The sequence below is a fragment of the Helianthus annuus genome, chromosome 9, assembly GCF_002127325.2.
Source record: "Helianthus annuus cultivar XRQ/B chromosome 9, HanXRQr2.0-SUNRISE, whole genome shotgun sequence".
Taxonomy (NCBI): domain Eukaryota; kingdom Viridiplantae; phylum Streptophyta; class Magnoliopsida; order Asterales; family Asteraceae; genus Helianthus; species Helianthus annuus.
Genome location: NC_035441.2, coordinates 56,505,895 through 56,527,834, shown reverse-complemented (window position 1 = coordinate 56,527,834; position 21,940 = coordinate 56,505,895). Strand labels below are relative to the sequence as shown.

The following is a 21,940-nucleotide window of genomic DNA, read 5'->3' as shown; positions in this document are numbered from 1 at the left end:
CTCCTCCCCTTATGTAATTTGACAGCTACATTTGTATTTTTATTCATAACCAACTCAAATGTCTGTCACCAGGCCTCACAAGATGGGACACATTTTAAAAGTACATACACCAACTCTACACATGCAATACATAGAAAAACTTGTTTAAGAGTTAGTGAACCATGTCGCTACCTCTACCCTGTGGCTGGTTCACGTCCTTGATTTCTTGCTCCTAGAATATAGGCATTCAGATTCTGTGAACGCAACTCTGCACGTGTAGCACTGTCACGGTAAGGTTGAGTCATTAGCGAGCCATGGGAGGTGAGACCTCTAGTGGAAGAACTGCAACAACAAAGAATAAAAATATCAACACACATATAACAATATTGGGTCAAAACAAAGTAACCAAAGTGTCAAAACAACAAACTAGGTGCAGCACTATCAGGATAACCGTAAGGGTAAAAATCATTCAGTATCGAGCCAAGGAGGGAGTAGAGACCTTGGCCCGAAGTAGATAAATAAGTCAATGCATAATTTGGGGTATGTATCTTATCTCATGTAAAGAAATAGCTTAAAATAACATGTCTGAGAATTGGTTGAAAACACCCAAAGTGATATTTAGTTCATACTTTTCATATTTCATACAAAAATACTCATAACTTGGTTTTGATACAAATTAGAGGACCCACAATATGGGTAAATCCTCACGTCTGGATTACGTGGAGGGGAAGCGGACGAGCACCTTATGTCCAGCCACACTGCAAGGTTTGTCGGGTTTATGTCTGGAATTACCGACTGTGATCCACAACTTGAAGTGGGCCCCCTCAAGGGCTATATGTCATTAAAAAAAAAACAACCTTCTCAAAACCTAAACTAACCGCGATTTCTATGTTCATTATAAATATACACACTCACAATCTCTCAACCATTTTGCTCTCCACACCCTTCCATTTTCATCTCAACAATTAATCTCGTCTTTGTTATCATTCAAAAATGGATGATAACAGTCGTGTTTTCAAGATCTTTTAGGCAATGACACAAAACCAAACCAAACCAATCCGAACCAAACCCAACCCAACATAATCAAAACTTCAGTTTCAAGAATTTATTCAACCATGTGCTTCCAAACCCGAGTCTCAACTATGGTTATGCACAACTTCACGGGGCACAAGTTAAGCAACAAATTCAACAAGACAATTATGCACAATTTCACAGGGCACACGTTCAACTGTATGTTATTTTTAACTAATTTAGCGTTTTTATTTATTTTATGTGTGTTTTTATTTCATTTTAAGCTTTTTATTTAATGTTAAACTTTCTATTTCATTCTGTCAGATTAATTTAAATATATTTTATTACTTATGTATATAATTTTAAATGTAATACAAAATATAAATAATATAAAAGTAAGTTGATATATATACATATACACAAAATAAATGCAAAAGCAGGTGGTGATGATGTGGAAGGTGAGGTGGAGTTTAAGGAGCTTTGTACATTGTGTGAAAAAGTTGTAAGTCTGAAATATGATAACATTGTGGATGCTCTTATTGCTAAATAGATATAAAAGCTTACACTGAAGGTTCAGAGTAGGCGTAAGGAGGATTTGTGGAAGAACTGCAATGATCAGCAAAATAGAATGTGTTAGAACCTGTTAGATAATTTGGGTTATGCTATGATAGTCTAAAACATAGCTCAATATAGAATGTGTTAGAACATGTCGAACATCATCAAGCGTATTTTTAATGCGTTACATTTCATATAAAAACTAACATTGCAGGTACTTCAAGGGAAGGGTGATGACGTGGATTCGTTAGCGAGCCACCAGAGTTGAGAAAACTGGTGAAAGATCTGCAACAACCAGACAAAAATAAAGAAATCATTACCTATATCACTTAATTGGGTTATGTTATAATACAACGTCAGAATAGGTTCACGTTCACTAAAAGTGTAGTTTTAGTGCATACTGTTCATATGCAAAAGTAACAGTGCAGGTTAAAGGTCTGGTAAGGGTAACGGGAAGGATGATTTGTTTGCGAGCCACGTCTCCTTTAAACCTCTTTTCGCCAGGCCCATTAGGCTGTTGATCCGATAGTTGGCCATTAGCCTTCTCTATCCTGGGACTCGTCAATATATAGGTACAATTAGATTTGATGTAGCATCCAACCTCTTTCCGCCAGGCCTATTAGGCTGTTCATCCGATCTAGTTACAATTAAGTGATATATTGATGTATCACTGGAACGGTATTCAGATCTAAAACATAATTCCTAAATGATGATAAGTCAAATCACATAACATCCACTAATGTAATGCTAACAGTAAAGCAAGAAAATTAATAGATAACGAAAAGCAAATTGTAATGCTAACAGTAAAGCAAAAAATATTTAAATGCAACATTGTGTGTGTAAAAGAATTGAATATTTGAACAAATACTTGTTTAGAATAAAGATTACTTTTTTTTTTTTCATATAAATATAGATTAAAAGAATTAGCTGATTATGTTTAGTCTGATGAAATACTAACTAAAAATTAGTTTGGGCATTGTGTAGAGACACTTACCTCTTGAAAGTAAGCTTAGTTTTATGTTTAGTATCGTGTATGTTTAATTTAATCATCCTCAGAAATGCAATATGGTTCGCATTTTACTCATACAGAAAAAACTTATATCAACATATCAACTTCAGATAGAATTTAGGGGCAAAGATGCCAAAGGTAAGTTCGCCCCTAATATATGACCCGCAGCAGTTGATAGAGTCATTATGTTTGCATTCAACAAAAAATAAAACCCAAGTACTTCTTAACGTCTATGCAAAATATCAACATAGAATCAAAATCAGAGGATAATAGCAAGGTATCAATGGTTTACGCAACTGTAAGAATAGGCAGACAGATTAGAAAACACAAGACCAAAAAGTGCTTACGCAGCAGCAGCAGCAGCAGCATCACCCCGACTAAATCCCCCAAATTGGAACTGTGGCTGGTTAGAGGACCAACCCACATGCCCTTCTGCAAGTGTAGTGCTATAAGGGTAAGGTTGATTCGTTAGCGAGGCATAATAACCGAGACCTTCAGTAGGAGAACTGCAACCACCAAAAAATAAATATATTTAGCTATGTTATCTCTGATATAAATATAGTTTAAAATAGAATGTGTTAGAACGGGTTGAATATCACCCAGACTTTATTTTTAATGCATGCATTAAAAACTAATAACTGGGTATTTACACACAAGTTATATAAAAACTAAAATTGCAAGTTCTTCAATACTCAGGGTGATTCGTTAGCGAGTCTTGAGAGCTGAACTACAGGTTAGAACAACCAAACTAAAATAAATAATTATCACTTTAACATAATTTTGGAATTCTCATAACAAAAATGTCACAATAGGCCAAAAATCGTTAGAAGTGTATTTTTAATGGAAACGTTTCATATAAAAAACTTAGTAAGCCATGTATCCACTATAGGCCCATTAATTGATTGTTCATTGGATGGATAGTTGGCCATTATCTATCCTGGGACCCATCAACGTTTATAGGTACAATTAGATTCGATGCAACATCCAACCTGGCTGGGGATGACGTGTCAGTGTAACGGTCATGTATGCAAATTATCAACATAGAATCAAAATCAAAGGAAGATAGCTAGGCATCGACAAAGGAAAGTAACACAACTGAAGGAACAGGCAGAATGTACACAAATAAGAAAACATAAGACAAATTAATGCTTACTCTAAAACAGCATAAGCAAGACCCCGACCAAATCCCTCAGATTGGAACTGTGGCTGAAAAAGAAATCATGGACACTTCATTAGTTGAAAACGATCTCAGCCATTGCAAAAAACACTAGCACTAACACTAACACTTACGCAAACGCTAGCTAACACTAACAATAACAATAACAAATTAAAGTGAGGATCCTTTTTACAGGTATAAGAAGTTGGTTCTATATCTGTTTACTCAATTTTCAAAGTAAAAGTGGTTTATGGTATTGAATATGAGAATGAATTGTATGGTATTGATACATAATACCCTATATATAGGGAAGAGATACAAACAACCCTAGCACTATTTTAGAAAACAATATATACAATCATAAACAAATATAAGATAATCCTAAATAATATAATGTTACTATAAGGGGACCCGGGGTGGGAGAAAATCTCCCCGTGATAAACCACCGCCACTGCTCAAATTCCACGCATGGATTTCAATTCCGTGATATATTTCACGCGTGATGGAAGAAAGGATGTGAGGGGGTGTGAGGGTTTACTGTTGGGTGTTGTGAGTGATATGCATTTCCACTAAAAAGGTTGTGAGTGATAGAATAATAATTGATGACATGGCAGAACTTGATTGGATGTTGTGAGTGATGAGTGAGTGATGAGTGATCACCACCCTCTCCCCCCTAGAGGTTACCGTTTCTCAGCAATAAGAACACTACACTAATTATAAAAATGTGCTTGTTGTAAATTTATAACTAGAAAGTTCAAGTGATTAGTAAGGCAACAACCAACAAGAAATAAGATTTATAAAGCTTACTGCTTCAGGATCAATACGGTCGCCACGATTGAGCAAGCCGTCAACGTTGAGCTCGTTAGATGGTCTGGGACTGTTTGGGAAAGGCCATTGACTCGTTTCAACGTTTCTACAGTTGGGACATCGCATCTCTCCCTTCGCACTAAATTCGCGATGAATGCAATCTATACCAAACACCACAGAAACACAAGTTACATTGACATAAATGAAGCATGTATACATTTCAAAATCCCTAGATCTATGTTTGGCATGAATTCATTCATCTAATTCTTGAAATGATCAAAAACTACTAAAAAAGCGTTTTGGGTAAGTAAATGATTTTTTTTTATAGATGTTTATCCAGGGGTTTGGCAATAAGACCATTACTATTTTTCCATTTTTGCTAATTTCTAAAAACCTGAAAATAAGGTAATTAAATCATGTTAAATATCTTTTTCAATTGAATTTTAGTTGCTAAACAAATCAAATACTAAGCGGGATGTGTGTAACCTTTGCCGTTTAAAAAAAATAATAAATAAACATAAAGATAATAATTACAATAAGCAGTTAAAAGGAAATACAAATTGCAATCTATCTTTCACAAAATAAACGGATTCTCCTTATTCCATTACAAGCCTAGCCTGCTGCGCGGTTCACAAAAAAAAAAAAAAAAAAACAAAAAAAACAAAAAAACAAAAAACTAAAACAAAAAACCCACGTGCAACATTATATATTGGTTTAATTTGCAAAACTCAAACCCCAATTAAACCGACCCAGATGAAAAAGATCTCCGCATTGAAGCTTCGCTTGGCCACGAGTGTCAGTAACATCGTCCCTGCAAATCGTACAAATATATGCATCCTGCAACCTCATGGATATATAATAATTAGCAACAACTCGAATCTAATGTTATCTAAGAGCTGATTCAAACAGAAGGAAGACTCTGTTTGATTGCCCAAAACACCGCTTTTAATTTGAGGACTGTTGTGCTTTAATTGAAAAGTGAAAATTGATGAAATGAAAAGTGAAATTGATGCAGAGAGAATCGAACGAGGTAAGGCTGGGATTGGGGTCTGGTGCAAGAGAAGTTGAGGAAGAAAGGATGGTGAAGTTGTGTCTGTGGAGAACTGATAATATAAAAAAATAATCAAACTTACTACTAATATAATAATAATTAACTTCTATATTTCACAAACTTTATTATTACAAAGTGTTATGTTATTAATAAATTTATGTTTGATTAATATAAAATATTTTTTATATGCTTTGATTATATAGTCTATATACTTTCAAAAACATGTTAAACTGAAAAAAAAAAAAAGAATAAAACTTGATATTACAAATTGTTATGTTATACCAAATTTATTTTAAGTTAAATATGATTATACCTACACATTTATCGCCTTTAATAAATATTTTTGAATTAAGAAATTAAATAGAATTGGGATGTGGAGACACCTGAATGAATTGAAATGTGGAGAGATTTAGTTGACAACCGTGAGGTATTATTCTTAAAAAAATCAAGGGACCTTAAGCGATATTACTGAAACTTTAGGGACTGTTTTCGTCAAAGTCAATTGAGAGAGAGAGAGAGAGAGAGAGACAGAGAGAGAGAGAGAGAGAGAGAGAGAGAGAGAGAGAGAGCAAGCGATCATCTTGGAGTAGCTGAATCTAGTTTCGACTTTAGAAAAGTTCATTGAAACTGGATGTAAATCTAGTTTAGAATTAAGGGTGAAATGGTTCGTATATTGATCTCTACTACAACGTTTAGTGTAGGTATATCAACGCATAATATATAGATGATTGATTTTGATCCCAAAATAAAAGAAAAAAAAAAACATTTTACTCAAAACAAAAACAACGATCGAGTTGGAATTGCAAACAAACTTCATGCATATGTTACAATCAAATTAAGTTTCCTAAAAACAAAACACAAGTAACTGACCTAGATGAAACCCGCTGTGCCGAACCACCATGAAATGAAACCTTCAGGCAAATCAAACAACAAACCTTTGGATTGCCTGCCCCTTTCAACCCCATGTCTCATGCAAGAATCTCAAATACGATGTGTTATCTAATGCCCACGACTTCCACATTCGTAACTCATTTCCATGCATGAGAAGCTCGCATATGAATATGCGGTCCAAGGCATGATAATTAATTGGCGGTGGACAACCTTGTACATGCTAATCAAAGATGAAAGGTCGAAATTGAGAATGCTGGATTTGCTGTAGGAGGTTTGATGGTTGTGATGGGACGACTTTGATGGATGTTGATCAAGGAAGTTAGATGTGATGTTTAAATAAAATAGGACTCCAACTTAAAGTATTCAATTCATTATATTATTTAAATTAAATAGTCTTACTAAATCATAGATGCTTTCTTAGCTACCTATTTTGATTCCATCCAAAAATAAAACAAAGGCACGTCTGAAACAAATTGGTCATAAGATTGACAGAAATATAGCAATATGGTATGTAGCAAATGGATAATAATAATAATAATAATAAAGATAAGATGAAACTGAAATATTAAGTTAAAAATATGATAGTGTGTCCGTACCGAGTTCAAATGTCTACAATCTGAACTCTAACACATATGCAACCTTAAGAAATTGGTTGTGAAGTACCTATTACCAAATAAGAGTACTGGAAGTCGAAATAGCATGCATATAGATATCATTGAGCAGTATCAATACTATCAAGGGTGGTACGGTTTTGAATCTCAAAGGGAGGAAGGAGGAGATCTCTATGCTAAAAGGGCGTGTTCCGAAAATATCTAAACTAGTATTATCTATTTTGTGAATATAAGGGCCAGTATTAAAATAATTTATTTTAGTGTGTTCTATGATAGTATAAATATAGATTCATGTTCAGTTTATTATTAATAAAACTAGTCCTAATTCCCGCGAATTTCGCGGGGTTGAAAAATGATATGTTTGTACTTTTGGTAATATAGTTTTAACCTTTCACACTTTAAATTCTTAAAAACGCCACATATAAAAAATAGTTTGATAAAACCCAATTTACGAAATTGAGTTAGATGAATATATGATCAAATGACAAAGCACCATAAACGATTAACCTTCGAATCCAAATTTCAACTTGTACAGCCCCCAATTTCAAACTAAAATTTAATATTATTGTACTTCTTACATAATGGTTTAGATATTTAATAATATAGTAACATTCGTTCTAATTTCTTGATTTCCAAGTAGCTACAATACGTAAACATATTAAAATATGAATAACACGAAGGTTGTAACCTTTTTACACTTCAAATTATCCCTAATGTAACCTTCAGATTCATTTATCACATCCTTTGTGATGATAACAAAACAATATAAAAATATTCAAACTGCAGGGGGAATTAAAACCAACATCAACCTCATTTTTTCAGATACATTTGGACATCCTATTTCACTCATCTCTTTCAATCTCTTTCAATGATTCAAGAATTGGGTGACTGCCCTCAAGAAGTGTGCTTCCGTAAAACTGTTTGATCAAACACTACAGCAAGATGTAATCACAAGTCAGCAAAATACTTTTTTCCCTTTGTGAGATTGATAGATATACACATATGCTTAGAAAATGAAATTGTTATATTTTAACAATATTAGTTATGTAACCTCTTTTAAAATAATATAAATGTTATAAAAGTTATAACAAATTAAAAGGTCAATGCAAGTTAGAGCTGGCCCGTTCCCTTTTAGTCTAATTAAAAGGGATCAATGATACGAAATTAGAGCTAGCCCCTTCTCTTCAAGTGATCCTTCTGTATCCCGATGATAAAAATCAAAGCTTAAAACAAATCCATAAAATTTAGAGTTGGCCCCTTCTCTTCAAGTGATCCTTCTGTATCCCGGTGATAACAAATCCATAAAAACCCGCATCATAATTCACACAAATCTTAAAATAAATACATAAAAATCAAAACTTTAACAACAAAAACCAAATATTACGAAAACAAACAACTCTTACAAAAAACTGGAATGATACGAAATAAATGAATACCTCAAGTCACACCCCCAAAATCCACATGCGGAACGCCACCGCTTGGAGGCGTGACCGACCAGGATCCAGCCACCAGTTATACTGAGTAATATAATAATTGATCATAAGTAATACTCACCAATCGCAAGATTAGCAAATATCATAGTCAAAGTTCAAAAGTATTAAGTTAAGTAATAGTTCAGGTAGGTAGCGGAAGCATAGACAAAATAATTTAAAACAAGTTTCTTAGTTCAAGTTTGTTAAGAACCCAACACACGGGTTAGACGACCACTACACATCCGCAAGATGCAAGCTCCTGAGTCACTGGGTACCTGCAAAGCATGCAGTAAGGTGTCAACATAAAGTTGAGCGAGTTCACTAGTTGTCCAGTTTTAGTTTTCGAAAACTTAATTTGTTTAGATAAAGCATTTATAATCACGTTGTGGGGAGCTACCCCATCTGTAAGCTCACTAAACTGTAGATACCGAAACTGTTGACGGAAAGTTGTTGTGCCCCGAGTCAATGTCTATCGTCATTGACCAAGATGCAAGGTCTACTAGTTCACGCCCGATCTCCCCCGGTCACGGTGTGAGGTTGTCAAACCTAATAGCGCTATCAACTAATAACCCGTTCGCCCCCGGCGATTAATCGGTACTGTTAGCAGGGACTTAAAGTGATAGAGTTTCGTTTAGCATGGCTAGTTGTGATTTATAAATAATATCCAAACGTATCTCCCCCGGAGATAGTAATTACCCATTCTGATTTCCCCCGGAAGTAATGGTTCAAAAGTATTTTTCCCAAAGTTGGCAGTTTGTCCGTGTCCCTCCACGGGACGCATGCTTTTAGTGTGTGAACTCACCTTGGGTTGCTCGGCAGATTAGGTTACTTGTCAAACACGCTGGTCACCACGTCCTAACATGGTTACTAGTATGGGTCAGGTTTGGTGTACAAGTAATTCACGTATATCATACAAGGATCTAACACCCAGAGTGCATGCAATAATCATATAAGTTATTGGGCCGGTCCTAAGGATCTACACCGTTGACAAATAGTCCAGCAAGGCACATAGTTCAATCAAACAGGCAGCCCAAACAATTTCAAGTTGTGGCCCAAAAACTAAAGTGGACAGCCCAGTCGAGACAAGGTGGTCCCGACTCGAGAACATGCGGTCTCGAGTCACAACCAGGAGGTCTCGGCTTGTACTGGTTGGTTTCGAGTGGTGCAGGCTTGACTCGCAATCTCAGAGGTTCCGAGTCTGGTCTCGAGTTGTCACGAGGAGGTCTCGAGTCGCAACCGTTGCGGTCTCGAGTTGTCACGCTGTGGTCTCGAGTCGCAACCGTTGTGGTCTCGAGTTGTGGCTCCAAGGTCTCGAGTCGCAATGCTGATCTCGACTCGTTCACGTGCTGATTCTGACATATCAGCCCAAAATGTACTATGCAACAGAACCATTTAGAGTAATAACCAATGAGGGTTAACAAACAAGTTTCCTTATCTAACAAATGCTTAATATGGATCAAACAGTTAGGTTTTTCAAATATTCATATTAACATTCAACCATATTCAACACATATTCATCATTTTAGGGTTTTCATCCTAAGCAAATATGCTAATTTAAACCGATTTCAAGCTAGAACAATACACCTAGTTTAATGTGCTATCGATCATCATTCACACACCCAACCGAGAACATGATAGCACCATATTCAACATTTCTCTATTTATTCAAATGTCAAGTTAGCATGCTCATCAACAAACCACAACAATCTTCATGTATCTCATGATTTCTACTTATTAAGTCAATCAAGATCATGTAAAAGAGGTCAAGTCATAAATATTTCATTCATCAAGCATACATGGCATCTAGTACACATATAACACTAACCGGTTGTGAAAAAGGCACCGAATAAAGGAAGAAACCGAGAGTTGAAGTGTCCGAGTAATGGTGATGAACTTGACCGAGTTTCTTGACCGAGATTCCTTGTTGTTGCCGGTTAGATTTGAGAGAAAAAGGGAAGAAGATGGGTTTGGTGGTTTGGGGTTCTTGGTGAAAGAGAGAAGGAATGAGTGTGTGTGTGTTTGTGTAAGAAATGAAGGAAGTGGGGAAGGTTTGGGGGTTTTATACTTGGTTTCGAGTAGGCTAAGGGGGTTTCGGCCCAACCGGTTACGGCCCACTCAAGACCGAGTGGCCCACTCGAGACCGAGTGGTCTCGAGTCATGGTCTCGACTCACTAGCATATACGCATAAACTTATATATATACATACATACAACACATATTATGCAAGAAGGTCACGTTTCCATTTAATAATATATATATACAAAAATGATATTACAAGATGTTTGTTCGGGAAAACCTAGAGTGTCACATTATCCCCAAGTTTTAAGAACTTTCGTCCCGAAAGTTAAGGCAGCCACTGCTAAGCTAGTGCGCGTAAGAGTGTTTCAACGGGGTGTTACATCATCCCCCCGTTAGTTTGGAATTTCGTCCCGAAATTCGGTTGTAGCTTCAGTGCTGGAGGTTTCGTTTGGGAACAACTGGGGATACTTGCACTTCATCTGGTCTTCCCGCTCCCAGGTAAACTCTGGGCCACGTCGTGAGTTCCAACGAACTCGCACGAGAGGTATTTGGCTACGTTTGAGGGTTTTGATCTCTCAATTCGTGATCTCAATCGGTTCCTCAGTAAAGTGTAGTTGTTCATCAATAGTGAGTTCCTTGAAGGGAATTATGAGTGTTTCATCTGACAGACACTTCTTCAGATTAGACACGTGAAAAACATTGTGCGCTGCACTCAGCTCTGCAGGCAGGTTCAATCTATAAGCAACCTTACCGATTCTCTCGGTGATTTCGAATGGTCCAACATATCGCGGATTCAGCTTGCCCCGTTTACCGAAATGAACCACACCCTTCCAGGGTGAGACTTTAAGTAGAACCCGGTCCCCGACCTGGAATTCTAGCGGTTTCCTACGCTTATCAGCGTAGCTTTTCTAACGGTCACGAGCTGCCGCCATGCGTTGTCTGATCTGGGCAATCTTTTCCGTTGTATCTACCACCAGTTCTGGGCCTGTGATTTGACTGTCACCGACTTCCGCCCAGCAAAGAGGTGATCGGCATTTACGACCGTACAATGCCTCAAAAGGTGCCGCCTGAATGCTAGTGTGGTAGCTGTTATTGTAGGAGAATTCCACCAGCGGTAGATGCTTCTCCCAATTCTTGCCAAAATCGATCACACATGCTCTAAGCATGTCTTCCAGGGTTTGGATGGTGCGTTCAGACTGCCCATCCGTTTGTGGGTGATAAGCGGTGCTCATGTCCAAACGTGAGCCAAAGGATTTGTGCATAGCTTGCCACAACTCGGAAGTAAAACGAGCGTCTCGGTCGGAAATAATGGAAGTTGGCACCCCGTGTCTCGAGACTACTTCCTTTAAGTAGACTTCTGCCAAGGTAGAAAACTTGTCTGTTTCCTTAATGGCCATAAAGTGTGCAGACTTAGTCAATCGATCTACTATCACCCAAATAGTGTCATTCCTGCGTTGGGATCTAGGTAGCCCCGTAACAAAATCCATGGAAATTTGTTCCCATTTCCACTTCGGGATTTCTGGTTGCTGGAGTAGGCCTGCTGGTTTCTGATACTCAGTCTTGACTCTTGCGCAGGTCAAACATTTGCTAACGTATGCTGCGATGTGGGCTTTCATGCCAGGCCACCAGTAAGTGGTCCTTAAGTCGTGGTACATCTTGTCCGAACCAGGATGTACTGAATAACGGGACTTATGGGCTTCGTCCATCACAAGCTCACGTAGATCTCCGTAGAGTGGGACCCAAATGCGCCCTGCCACATAGTAAGCGCCATCTTCTTTTTGTTCTAGTCGTTGTCTCGATCCTCGCAAGGACTCAGCCCTGATGTTTTCCGGTTTCAGAGCTTCAACCTGAGCATTTCGAATCTGAGTGGGGAGGTTAGACTGGATGGTAAGTTGTAGCGCTCGCACGCGCTTGGGCGTAGTGTCTTTTCGGCTGAGGGCGTCTGCCACGACATTGGCCTTGCCCGGATGGTACTTGATGGCGCATTCATAATCATTCAGGAGTTCGACCCATCGACGTTGTCGCATGTTTAATTCCTTTTGCTTGAAGATATGCTCGAGACTCCTGTGATTGGTGTAAATGGTGCACTTGGTACCGTACAGGTAATGTCTCCATATCTTAAGCGCAAAGATCACTGCTCCTAGTTCCAAGTCGTGCGTAGTGTAGTTCCTTTCGTGAGTCTTAAGTTGTCGAGAGGCGTAGGCAATAACTTTTTCGCGTTGCATTAACACGCAACCGAGCCCATGAATGGATGCATCGCAGTAAACCACAAAATCGTCGGTACCTTCAGGTAACGATAGGATAGGAGCACTACAGAGGTTATCTTTTAGCTTCTGAAATGCGGTTTCCTGAGCTTCACTCCATTTATAAACCATACCCTTCTGAGTAAGAGCCGTGAGAGGCTGAGCGATCTTTGAGAATCCCATGATAAATCTTCGATAGTTCCCTGCTAGTCCCAAGAATTGGCGGACTTCGGTCGGAGTCTTAGGGGTAGGCCAATTCTTTATAGAGTCGATCTTTGCTGGGTCGACATGAATTCAATCCTTGTTAACCACGTGCCCAAGGAAATGGACTTCTCGAAGCCAGAAGTCGCATTTCGAGAACTTGGCGTACAGTTGCTCATTGCGAAGGAGTTCGAGGATAAGGCGTAGGTGCTGTTCATGCTCTTCTTGACTTTTCGAGTAGATCAGGATGTCGTCGATAAACACAATCACGAATTTGTCGAGGTAAGGTTTGCACACTCGGTTCATGAGGTCCATGAATACCGCGGGCGCGTTGGTCATTCCAAAGGGCATGACAAGGAATTCCTAATGACCATAACGAGTTCTGAATGCAGTTTTGGAGATGTCTTCATTACGGACTCTTAGTTGATGATAGCCCGATCGTAAGTCGATCTTAGAGTAGTAGCTCGATCCTTGCAACTGATCGAATAGGACGTCGATTCGCGGGAGAGGGTAGCGGTTCTTGATGGTAACTTTGTTCAGCTCACGATAGTCGATGCACATTCGGAACGTGCCATCCTTCTTCTTAACAAAGAGTACCGGTTCTCCCTAGGGTGATGAACTAGGGCGGATAAACCCTTTATCCAATAGTTCCTGTAGTTGTGTAGAGAGTTCCTTCAATTCTGCGGGGGCTAGTCGATAAGGCGCACGAGCTATGGGCGCTGCTCCGGGAGCTAGCTCGATTTGGAATTCGACCTGACGGTGGGGAGGGAGTCCAGGTAGTTCTTCAGGAAATACCTCGGGGTAGTCACGCACTACTGGAAAATCTTCAATCCTCTTTTCCTTTTCCTGCGTGTTGGTGACAAGTGCTAAGATAGCGGTGTACCCCTTTCGTAAACACTTCTGGGCCTTCAAGAGTGAGATAACGCCTGAAATTTCTCCGCGTTTGCCACCTTGTACAATGAGGGGTTTGCCAGAACGGCGGGGAATGCGAACCATCTTCTCTTGACAGAGGATTTCCGCGCGATGTTTGGATAACCAATCCATACCGATAACAACATCGAAGCTTCCAAGAGTAACAGGGAAAAGATCGATGCTATAGGTCTGACCAGAAAGTACTAGTTTGCAGCCTTTGATAACATGTGAGGCCTCGATGTTTCTACCATTAGCTAGCTCGACGATATGATTAGAACTTAGTAACGAAAGCGGGCGCTTAAGCTTCTTACTAATACGTAGGGACACATAACTAGCATCGGCTCCAGAATCAAATAATACAGAAACATAACGATCATCGAGTAGGAACTTACCCGCCACGACATTGGGGTCATTCCTCGCTTCTCCAGCTCCAATCACAAAAGCCCTTCCCCTTGCACCATTCCCGGCATTGTTGTTCTGATCGTTGTTTCCAGCTCCCTGATTGTTGATGCGGTTCTGGTTCAGTTCAGGGCAATTCTTCTTAAAGTGCCCCTCAGCTCCACACTGGAAACAACCCTTGACATTGCCGTGATGCTGTTGCTGCTGGTTCTGCCCCACGGGACGTGGACTCCTACAGTCCTTGGCCTCATGCCCCATCTTGTTACATCGCTGACACTGACTTTTCCCACAAGGCCCACTGTGATGTCGATTGCACTTGTTGCACTTGGGGTGGTTACCGCGATAGCCACCCTGTTGTTGATTGCCCTTGTTGTTTTCAATTTTCCTTTGCTGTGCTGGGGCCTGAGTGGGGTTAGCATCCTTACTTTGATTTCCTTCCCACTTACGCTTGTTGTCATTAAAAGTACCGGCAGTAGCGCTGATCCTTTTGGGCAGCTTGCCCTCTTCTACGGCCTGATCAGTGAGTTTGTGAGCAAGACGAACGACCGGCTGAATGGTAGTGAGGTTGGCTGCAGTCACATGGCTTCGAATTTCTGGAGCCAAACCCTTGATGTACAATTCGATTCTTCGATACATAGGTCGAGACATGTTTAGGCAAAGAGCAGCATAGTCATTGGACAGCTTGGTGTAGGTCTCAATCTCTGACCCAGCCATCTTAAGCGCAAAGTACTCGTTCTCAAGTTTGTGGATGTCATCCCGGTGACAGTACTCCTCCTTAATCATGTCCTTGAAATCCTCCCACGCAGTAGCATTAGCAGTTTCCAATCCAAACATCTGAATTTGCGCCTTCCACTAGGAAAGCGCGTTTCCTTCAAGCGTACCAGTAGCAAACTTCACCCAATTCGCAGGGGGACACTCACAGACAGCAAAGACAGCTTCAATTTCTCAATCCAGTGCAGAAGACCTATGGCACCCTCAGTGCCATTGAAAGGGAGAGGCTTGCAATCCATGAAAGCTTTGAAAGTACACACGGGTGGTTGCGCAGGTGCATGCTGACCTGTTTGTGAGAAGCGAAGCGTATAGATTTAGGGATAAAAGGCGATGCGGCGGTAGGATCTAAACATCCTAGGATAACGAGTTTACGTCCGGGGTGAGCTGCGAAAGCTGCAGCCACCGTGTTAAGCAGGTTAGTGAATTGAGCCTGAGTCATGTTAATGTTTCCTCTTCCACGTCCACTCATTGTCTTCATAATCAGTAAACATAGTATGAGTGTGATGTCGTATGTAGCGAGAATGAAATAGAAGAGAGAGGTGTATCTATCTAATTAGGCACACTAGTATGTATAGCAAAACAGGAAACATAAGGTAAGCAAACAAGTAAACACTAGTCCGAGCTATGAGGTCTAATGTGTTGAGCCTTGCACTTGGAGTGTAGTGTCGTCGCGAGTCACAGGTTATAGTCTGGTTTTTCCCAAAAATATTTTTCCCCTTTTTAAAACCAAGTTCACTATAACCAATGGCTCTGATACCAATCTGTCACACCCCCAAAATCCACATGCGGAACGCCACCGCTTGGAGGCGTGACCGACCAGGATCCAGCCACCAATTATACTGAGTAATATAATAATTGATCATAAGTAATACTCACCAATCGCAAGATTAGCAAATATCATAGTCAAAGTTCAAAAGTATTAAGTTAAGTAATAGTTCAGGTAGGTAGCGGAAGCATAAACAAAATAATTTAAAACAAGTTTCTTAGTTCAAGTTTGTTAAGAACCCAACACACGGGTTAGACGACCACTACACATCCGCAAGACGCAAGCTCCTGAGTCACTGGGTACCTGCAAAGCATGCAGTAAGGTGTCAACATAAAGTTGAGCGAGTTCACTAGTTGTCCAGTTTTAGTTTTCGAAAACTTAAGTTGTTTAGATAAAGCATTTATAATCACGTTGTGGGGAGCTACCCCATCTGTAAGCTCACTAAACTGTAGATACCGAAACTGTTGACGGAAAGTTGTTGTGCCCCGAGTCAATGTCTATTGTCATTGACCAAGATGCAAGGTCTACTAGTTCACGCCCGATCTCCCCCGGTCACGGTCTGAGGTTGTCAAACCTAATAGCGCTATCAACTAATAACCCGTTCGCCCCCGGCGATTAATCGGTACTGTAAGCAGGGACTTAAAGTGATAGAGTTTCGTTTAGCATGGCTAGTTGTGATTTATAAATAATATCCAAACGTATCTCCCCCGGAGATAGTAATTACCCATTCTGATTTCCCCCGGAAGTAATGGTTCAAAAGTATTTTTCCCAAAGTTGGCAGTTTGTCCGTGTCCCTCCACGGGACGCATGCTTTTAGTGTGTGAACTCACCTTGGGTTGCTCGGCAGATTAGGTTACTTGTCAAACACGCTGGTCACCACGTCCTAACATGGTTACCAGTATGGGTCAGGTTTGGTGTACAAGTAATTCACGTATATCATACAAGGATCTAACACCCAGAGTGCATGCAATAATCATATAAGTTATTGGGCCGGTCCTAAGGATCTACACCGTTGACAAATAGTCCAGCAAGGCACATAGTTCAATCAAACAGGCAGCCCAAACAATTTCAAGTTGTGGCCCAAAAACTAAAGTGGACAACCCAGTCGAGACAAGGTGGTCCCGACTCGAGAACATGCGGTCTTGAGTCGCAACCAGGAGGTCTCGGCTTGTACTAGTTGGTTTCGAGTGGTGCAGGCTTGACTCGCAATCTCAGAGGTTCCGAGTCTGGTCTCGAGTTGTCACGAGGAGGTCTCGAGTCGCAACCGTTGCGGTCTCGAGTTGTCACGCTGTGGTCTCGAGTCGCAACCGTTGTGGTCTCGAGTTGTGGCTCCAAGGTCTCGAGTCGCAATGCTGATCTCCACTCGTTCACGTGCTGATTCTGACATATCAGCCCAAAATGTACTATGCAACAGAACCATTTAGAGTAATAACCAATGAGGGTTCACAAACAAGTTTCCTTATCTAACAAATGCTTAATATGGATCAAACAGTTAGGTTTTTCAAATATTCATATTAACATTCAACCATATTCAACACATATTCATCATTTTAGGGTTTTCATCCTAAGCAAATATGCTAATTTTTAAACCGATTTCAAGCTAGAACAATACACCTAGTTTAATGTGCTATCGATCATCATTCACACACCCAACCGAGAACATGATAGCACCATATTCAACATTTCTCTATTTATTCAAATGTCAAGTTAGCATGCTCATCAACAAACCACAACAATCTTCATGTATCTCATGATTTCTACTTATTAAGTCAATCAAGATCATGTAAAAGAGGTCAAGTCATAAATATTTCATTCATCAAGCATACATGGCATCTAGTACACATATAACACTAACCGGTTGTGAAAAAGGCACCGAATAAAGGAAGAAACCGAGAGTTGAAGTGTCCGAGTAATGGTGATGAACTTGACCGAGTTTCTTGACCGAGATTCCTTGTTGTTGCCGGTTAGATTCGAGAGAAAAAAGGAAGAAGATGGGTTTGGTGGTTTGGGGTTCTTGGTAAAAGAGAGAAGGAATGAGTGTGTGTGTGTTTGTGTAAGAAATGAAGGAAGTGGGGAAGGTTTGGGGGTTTTATACTTGGTTTCGAGTAGGCTAAGGGGGTTTCGGCCCAACCGGTTACGGCCCACTCGAGACCGAGTGGCCCACTCGAGACCGAGTGGTCTCGAGTCATGGTCTCGACTCACTAGCGTATACGCATAAACTTATATATATACATACATACAACACATATTATGCAAGAAGGTCACGTTTCCATTTAATAATATATATATACAAAAATGATATTACAAGATGTTTGTTCGGGAAAACCTAGAGTGTCACACCTCAAGGCCAGCACCTTCACTGAGAAGCTTTTTGATGCCTTCATAGTTTCCATTAGTTGGCTCAGACATCTTCAGCTCTCTAACAACTAAATCGGAATGAACTGGTGTATACCTTCAAAAAGCACAAAACAATTATTAAATACATGCAAAAATAATTAAGAGTGACATGTAACAAAGGTGGAGAAACTACCCAAAAATTAATCTGCAATTGTAATCTTCATCGGTAACTTCATATATATAAGAGTTAGCACCGTTAATAGGAACACTTGTTCCGTCCATATTTTCTCTAAACCAACTAATGATGCTTGATCCTTCATAGCCACCAAAGTATATTCCTTCACCAGGATAACTATATAACGATAACGCCTTCACATTGACTCTAGAAACTACAGGGAAACCTGCCAGAACAGTTGGCATTAATATTTTGTATAAACCAACTAAAGATGCATCAAACATCATCTTCAAGCTATTATTAAAATGAAGCAAACTAAAAGAAACAATCTTACGTTAATAGTTGGTATCCTTAAAAAAAGTAGGAGCTAATGTTTAAGAATATGAATATTTGATATGGTCATGGTGTAGCTCTTAATCGATATAATATATGAGATTGCGAACCTTTATAATATTAAGTATTCGTTGATTGGAGACTAGAAGTCAAGTATATTGTAAATATAAGAAAAGGAAATTAAGGATATTACTTTTTGCTTTTTAAAACACCGGGTACTATAACAAACATGTGAGATATTTACATTTAGAAAAAGGCTATGCTACTTTTTCCGGCAATATAAATTATTTAACATAAACTTGCATATTAAGAAAGTCAATATTATAAGCAAAATGGTTGCACAAAGCCAAAAGCTTTTAAAAGTTACCGAGATGCATCGTTATAGGAGTTTGAGCAAACTGTAACTGTAACAGGTGAGTGAAGGCTGAATTATTTTACCTGAAAGAGCCATAAATATTTGATGTTTCAAACAATTTTGTTTTTTCCTAGAATGACTTGTTAGTAAGTCATATCTTACAGAGGTTTGGGCTCCAAAAAGAAGAGAGATAACATACCATTTGATTTGATGAATATTCAGCACACATGATTCGGCCACCACATCAGCAGTGATGCGACAAAATAAGCAAAATGAAGATATCACCGATACCATGCAACTATTGCAAATGGGAAAATAAACAAACACCATAATTTATAAATATAAAAACTAACAGTTGAAAGAAACAACTAATCAAATATAGTGTTAAACCTTAACCCCAAGAGTATATTGTGGAGTAACGGCAGTGATCCCAGTAGAACAAAACACTACACATGCAGCAAGTTCGGCTTCTATTCTTGCACCAGCTCCGGAATCTAAGCCCACCTTTATCAGAACATGTGGGGATCTTATTATTCATGGACCCATTTGTGACGATTAAAGCCTTCTGCTCCAGCATTGCCTTGAGAGCCAAACTGCTAAATTGGTCAATCCAGTGTCTACTACCATGTTTCGAAGTGAATACTGTACATATCTGGCCATAATCAACCACAAAAAACTTAATAAATAAAGTAGTATTTGCAACTTACTTCTAGGTACCAGCTGATAACATTTAAAGAGAACAAAAAACCAAAGAGCCTTAACTGCTAAATAACTCTCTTTAGTTGAACCTCTTCTTAAAGTTTATAATCACCAGCATCCTTTTTTTCCGCTAGCTTCTTAAGTGGGCTGAAAATAAAGTTAAATACATCGATTATGTGAAAAATAAAATGAAGATATAAATTAATTAAAATTATTAAGACCATAAAATCTTTAGCCATAGACACCATTACTACCTTTTTTAAGCATTTGATATTAGGGATACCCATATGGTATTTGGTACCGAACCGGTAAATTCGGTGCCGAGTTAGTACCCACTTTTTGGTACCCAACACTTTCGGTTCCGAACGATACCGGTATTTTACCGAATTTTAGCTATAAATATCGGTTCCGGGCCGAACATTTTGGGTACCAATAACCATATTTGGCAATTTTCAGTACCGGTACTTTCTTGACTATAAAATTGCCAAAACACCCATTGATTTTCTTATTTTTTCATAAAGACAAGTTTGACTTCATTTAAATAACAAAAAAATTATGCAGACCAATGTTACATTATCCAAAACCTATAAGAGCCAACCCATAGGTTCCGTCTAAAACCTTCAGCCACCACCTTGTTCCAGTTATAACAAATTAAAAGGTCAATGCAAGTTAGACAGGATATTCAGATGCAACAAATGCATGTGTGTTGATGGCTTCCAAGCACTTGTTTAATTTGACTGGTGTTGTTAATGTCCTGTATTTTATGTTGACCATCTTCTTAGAATCATCAAAAATCTTCATAATAGTTACAAAAACTACACTAAATCACCATAAACATAGAGAAGCATCAATATAAACTCAAAAATTATGAAAAAAATAACCGTTATCCCATTCAAGCATTTCATCAAACACCTTCCGTGCAATAAACATTTTCAAATATTTTCCACTAAAAACTCAATTGTGTATTTAAGAACTCACCTTTCAACCAAGATAAATCGTTTCCATATCAACAGATACGGAATCGCTTGAATCCGCCATCACCCTCTTCTTCTCTCTCTCTTCCGACTAGTCGAAATCTATGCTCCTCTCTTGTTTTGGCTACCACTGACTCTGATTTCTCCATAGTAGTAACTGTAAATGGATTTGTAAGGAAACCGTAATCAGAACAAAAGAAAATGACAGAGAGGAAGATAGTTGTAAGATCAAAATCGAATTTAACAGCAAATTGATGAACAAATCTAAACAAAAAACCACTCAATTGAACAAAATACGTAGGCGGCGCTAGGGTTTTGAGAGGGAAGACAGAGAGAAAAGAAATGGTGTATTTCGATCTGTATGTATTCTCCATCAATTAAGAAGAAATGGTGTTGATGATGAAGATACCTAATGAAATCTAACATTTTTGATGAAGAAAAGGACGAACAAAAGAAGATTCGGTGGTGGCGTCTGGAGGAAGATTAGGGTTTGGATGGAGAGAATGATCTGAATAACTAAGATGGTGTTATTTATAGAAGAACCGAAATTGAAATTGTCCGACCCATGAAATTCGGATCCCGCATCCAAAAGTGCTTTTCTTTTTTCAGATTGCCACGTGGCATTGTATAGGCTAAAAAAAGCCATGTGGCATAGGAACCCTAGAAAGATACTATGTGACACCCTAGGTATGTCTTTTATTAGGTAGGATAGATAGGGTCACTTTGTACGAGCAGTTCACTGTGTAATCAGGTTTAGTCATAACGGGTTGGGAAGGAACAAGGTTTAATAGATAAAGTGAGAGATATACAACTGGCCATATGGATCAGTGTTAGATAATAAATCATTTCATGTTTGTATTGACTAGTTGTTTATTATAGAGGTGCCCAAAGTGTAATTTGTATCTTTATATATAGGCCCTTATATCATTCCATTGTCATTAGAAAAAAGATCCTTCACATTCTAAACATGGTATTAGCCATACCCTTTTAATGGTTGAGTTCCTTATCCTTCATCTTCCCATCCTTTTCATTCATCTTCTTGTCTAATCATATTCTCTTTTACTTCGAAACTCCCTCCCTGACCTTTCTGTTCTACCGATCATCATCTATGGATGCATCATCATCTACAATCACCCTACCCCTCACCGGAATAGCACCCGTTTTTTTTTTTTGGATAGAATGTTATGTTGGGCTTTTAATTTTGGCTTTATATA

The 21,940-nt window shown here is 38.9% G+C and overlaps 2 protein-coding genes across 2 annotated transcripts; both read right to left on the bottom strand.

Moving 5' to 3' along the window:
• Window positions 1–2,897: 2,897 nt before the first annotated feature.
• LOC110875759 (E3 ubiquitin-protein ligase RFI2-like) lies at window positions 2,898–5,366 on the bottom strand. Its single transcript, XM_022123962.2, has 4 exons — window positions 5,267–5,366; window positions 4,518–4,678; window positions 3,708–3,760; window positions 2,898–3,060 (listed from the first exon to the last, which is right to left on the bottom strand). Exons 1-4 carry the CDS (start codon window positions 5,364–5,366, stop codon window positions 2,898–2,900), a joined length of 477 nt encoding a protein of 158 aa, XP_021979654.2.
• A 2,408-nt stretch (window positions 5,367–7,774) lies between these two features.
• LOC110877776 (187-kDa microtubule-associated protein AIR9) lies at window positions 7,775–21,229 on the bottom strand. Its single transcript, XM_022125980.2, has 9 exons — window positions 21,136–21,229; window positions 20,731–20,883; window positions 19,816–19,899; window positions 19,444–19,705; window positions 19,253–19,351; window positions 19,066–19,136; window positions 18,384–18,591; window positions 18,194–18,305; window positions 7,775–8,002 (listed from the first exon to the last, which is right to left on the bottom strand). Exons 6-9 carry the CDS (start codon window positions 19,073–19,075, stop codon window positions 7,913–7,915), a joined length of 420 nt encoding a protein of 139 aa, XP_021981672.1. The 5' UTR covers window positions 19,076–19,136; window positions 19,253–19,351; window positions 19,444–19,705; window positions 19,816–19,899; window positions 20,731–20,883; window positions 21,136–21,229; the 3' UTR covers window positions 7,775–7,912.
• Between the last annotated feature and the right edge of the window lie 711 nt (window positions 21,230–21,940).

Bases quoted from the DNA above. Each gene is read 5' to 3' on its own strand.
- LOC110875759 (XM_022123962.2), bottom strand. From the start codon at position 5,366: ATGAGGTTGCAGGATGCATATATTTGTACGATTTGCAGGGACGATGTT. The intron at 3,761-4,517 runs GTAAGCTTTATA...TTTCTTTTTCAG, and splicing joins ACCGTATTGATCCTGAAGCA to CCACAGTTCCAATCTGAGGG. The intron at 3,061-3,707 runs GTAAGCATTAAT...TGGTGGTTGCAG, and splicing joins CTTGCTTATGCTGTTTTAGA to TTCTCCTACTGAAGGTCTCG.
- LOC110877776 (XM_022125980.2), bottom strand. The intron at 18,306-18,383 runs GTAGTTTCTCCA...TGCTTTTTGAAG, and splicing joins AATTGCAGATTAATTTTTGG to GTATACACCAGTTCATTCCG. The intron at 8,003-18,193 runs GTGTGACACTCT...ATCTTGCTGTAG, and splicing joins GTGAAGGTGCTGGCCTTGAG to TGTTTGATCAAACAGTTTTA.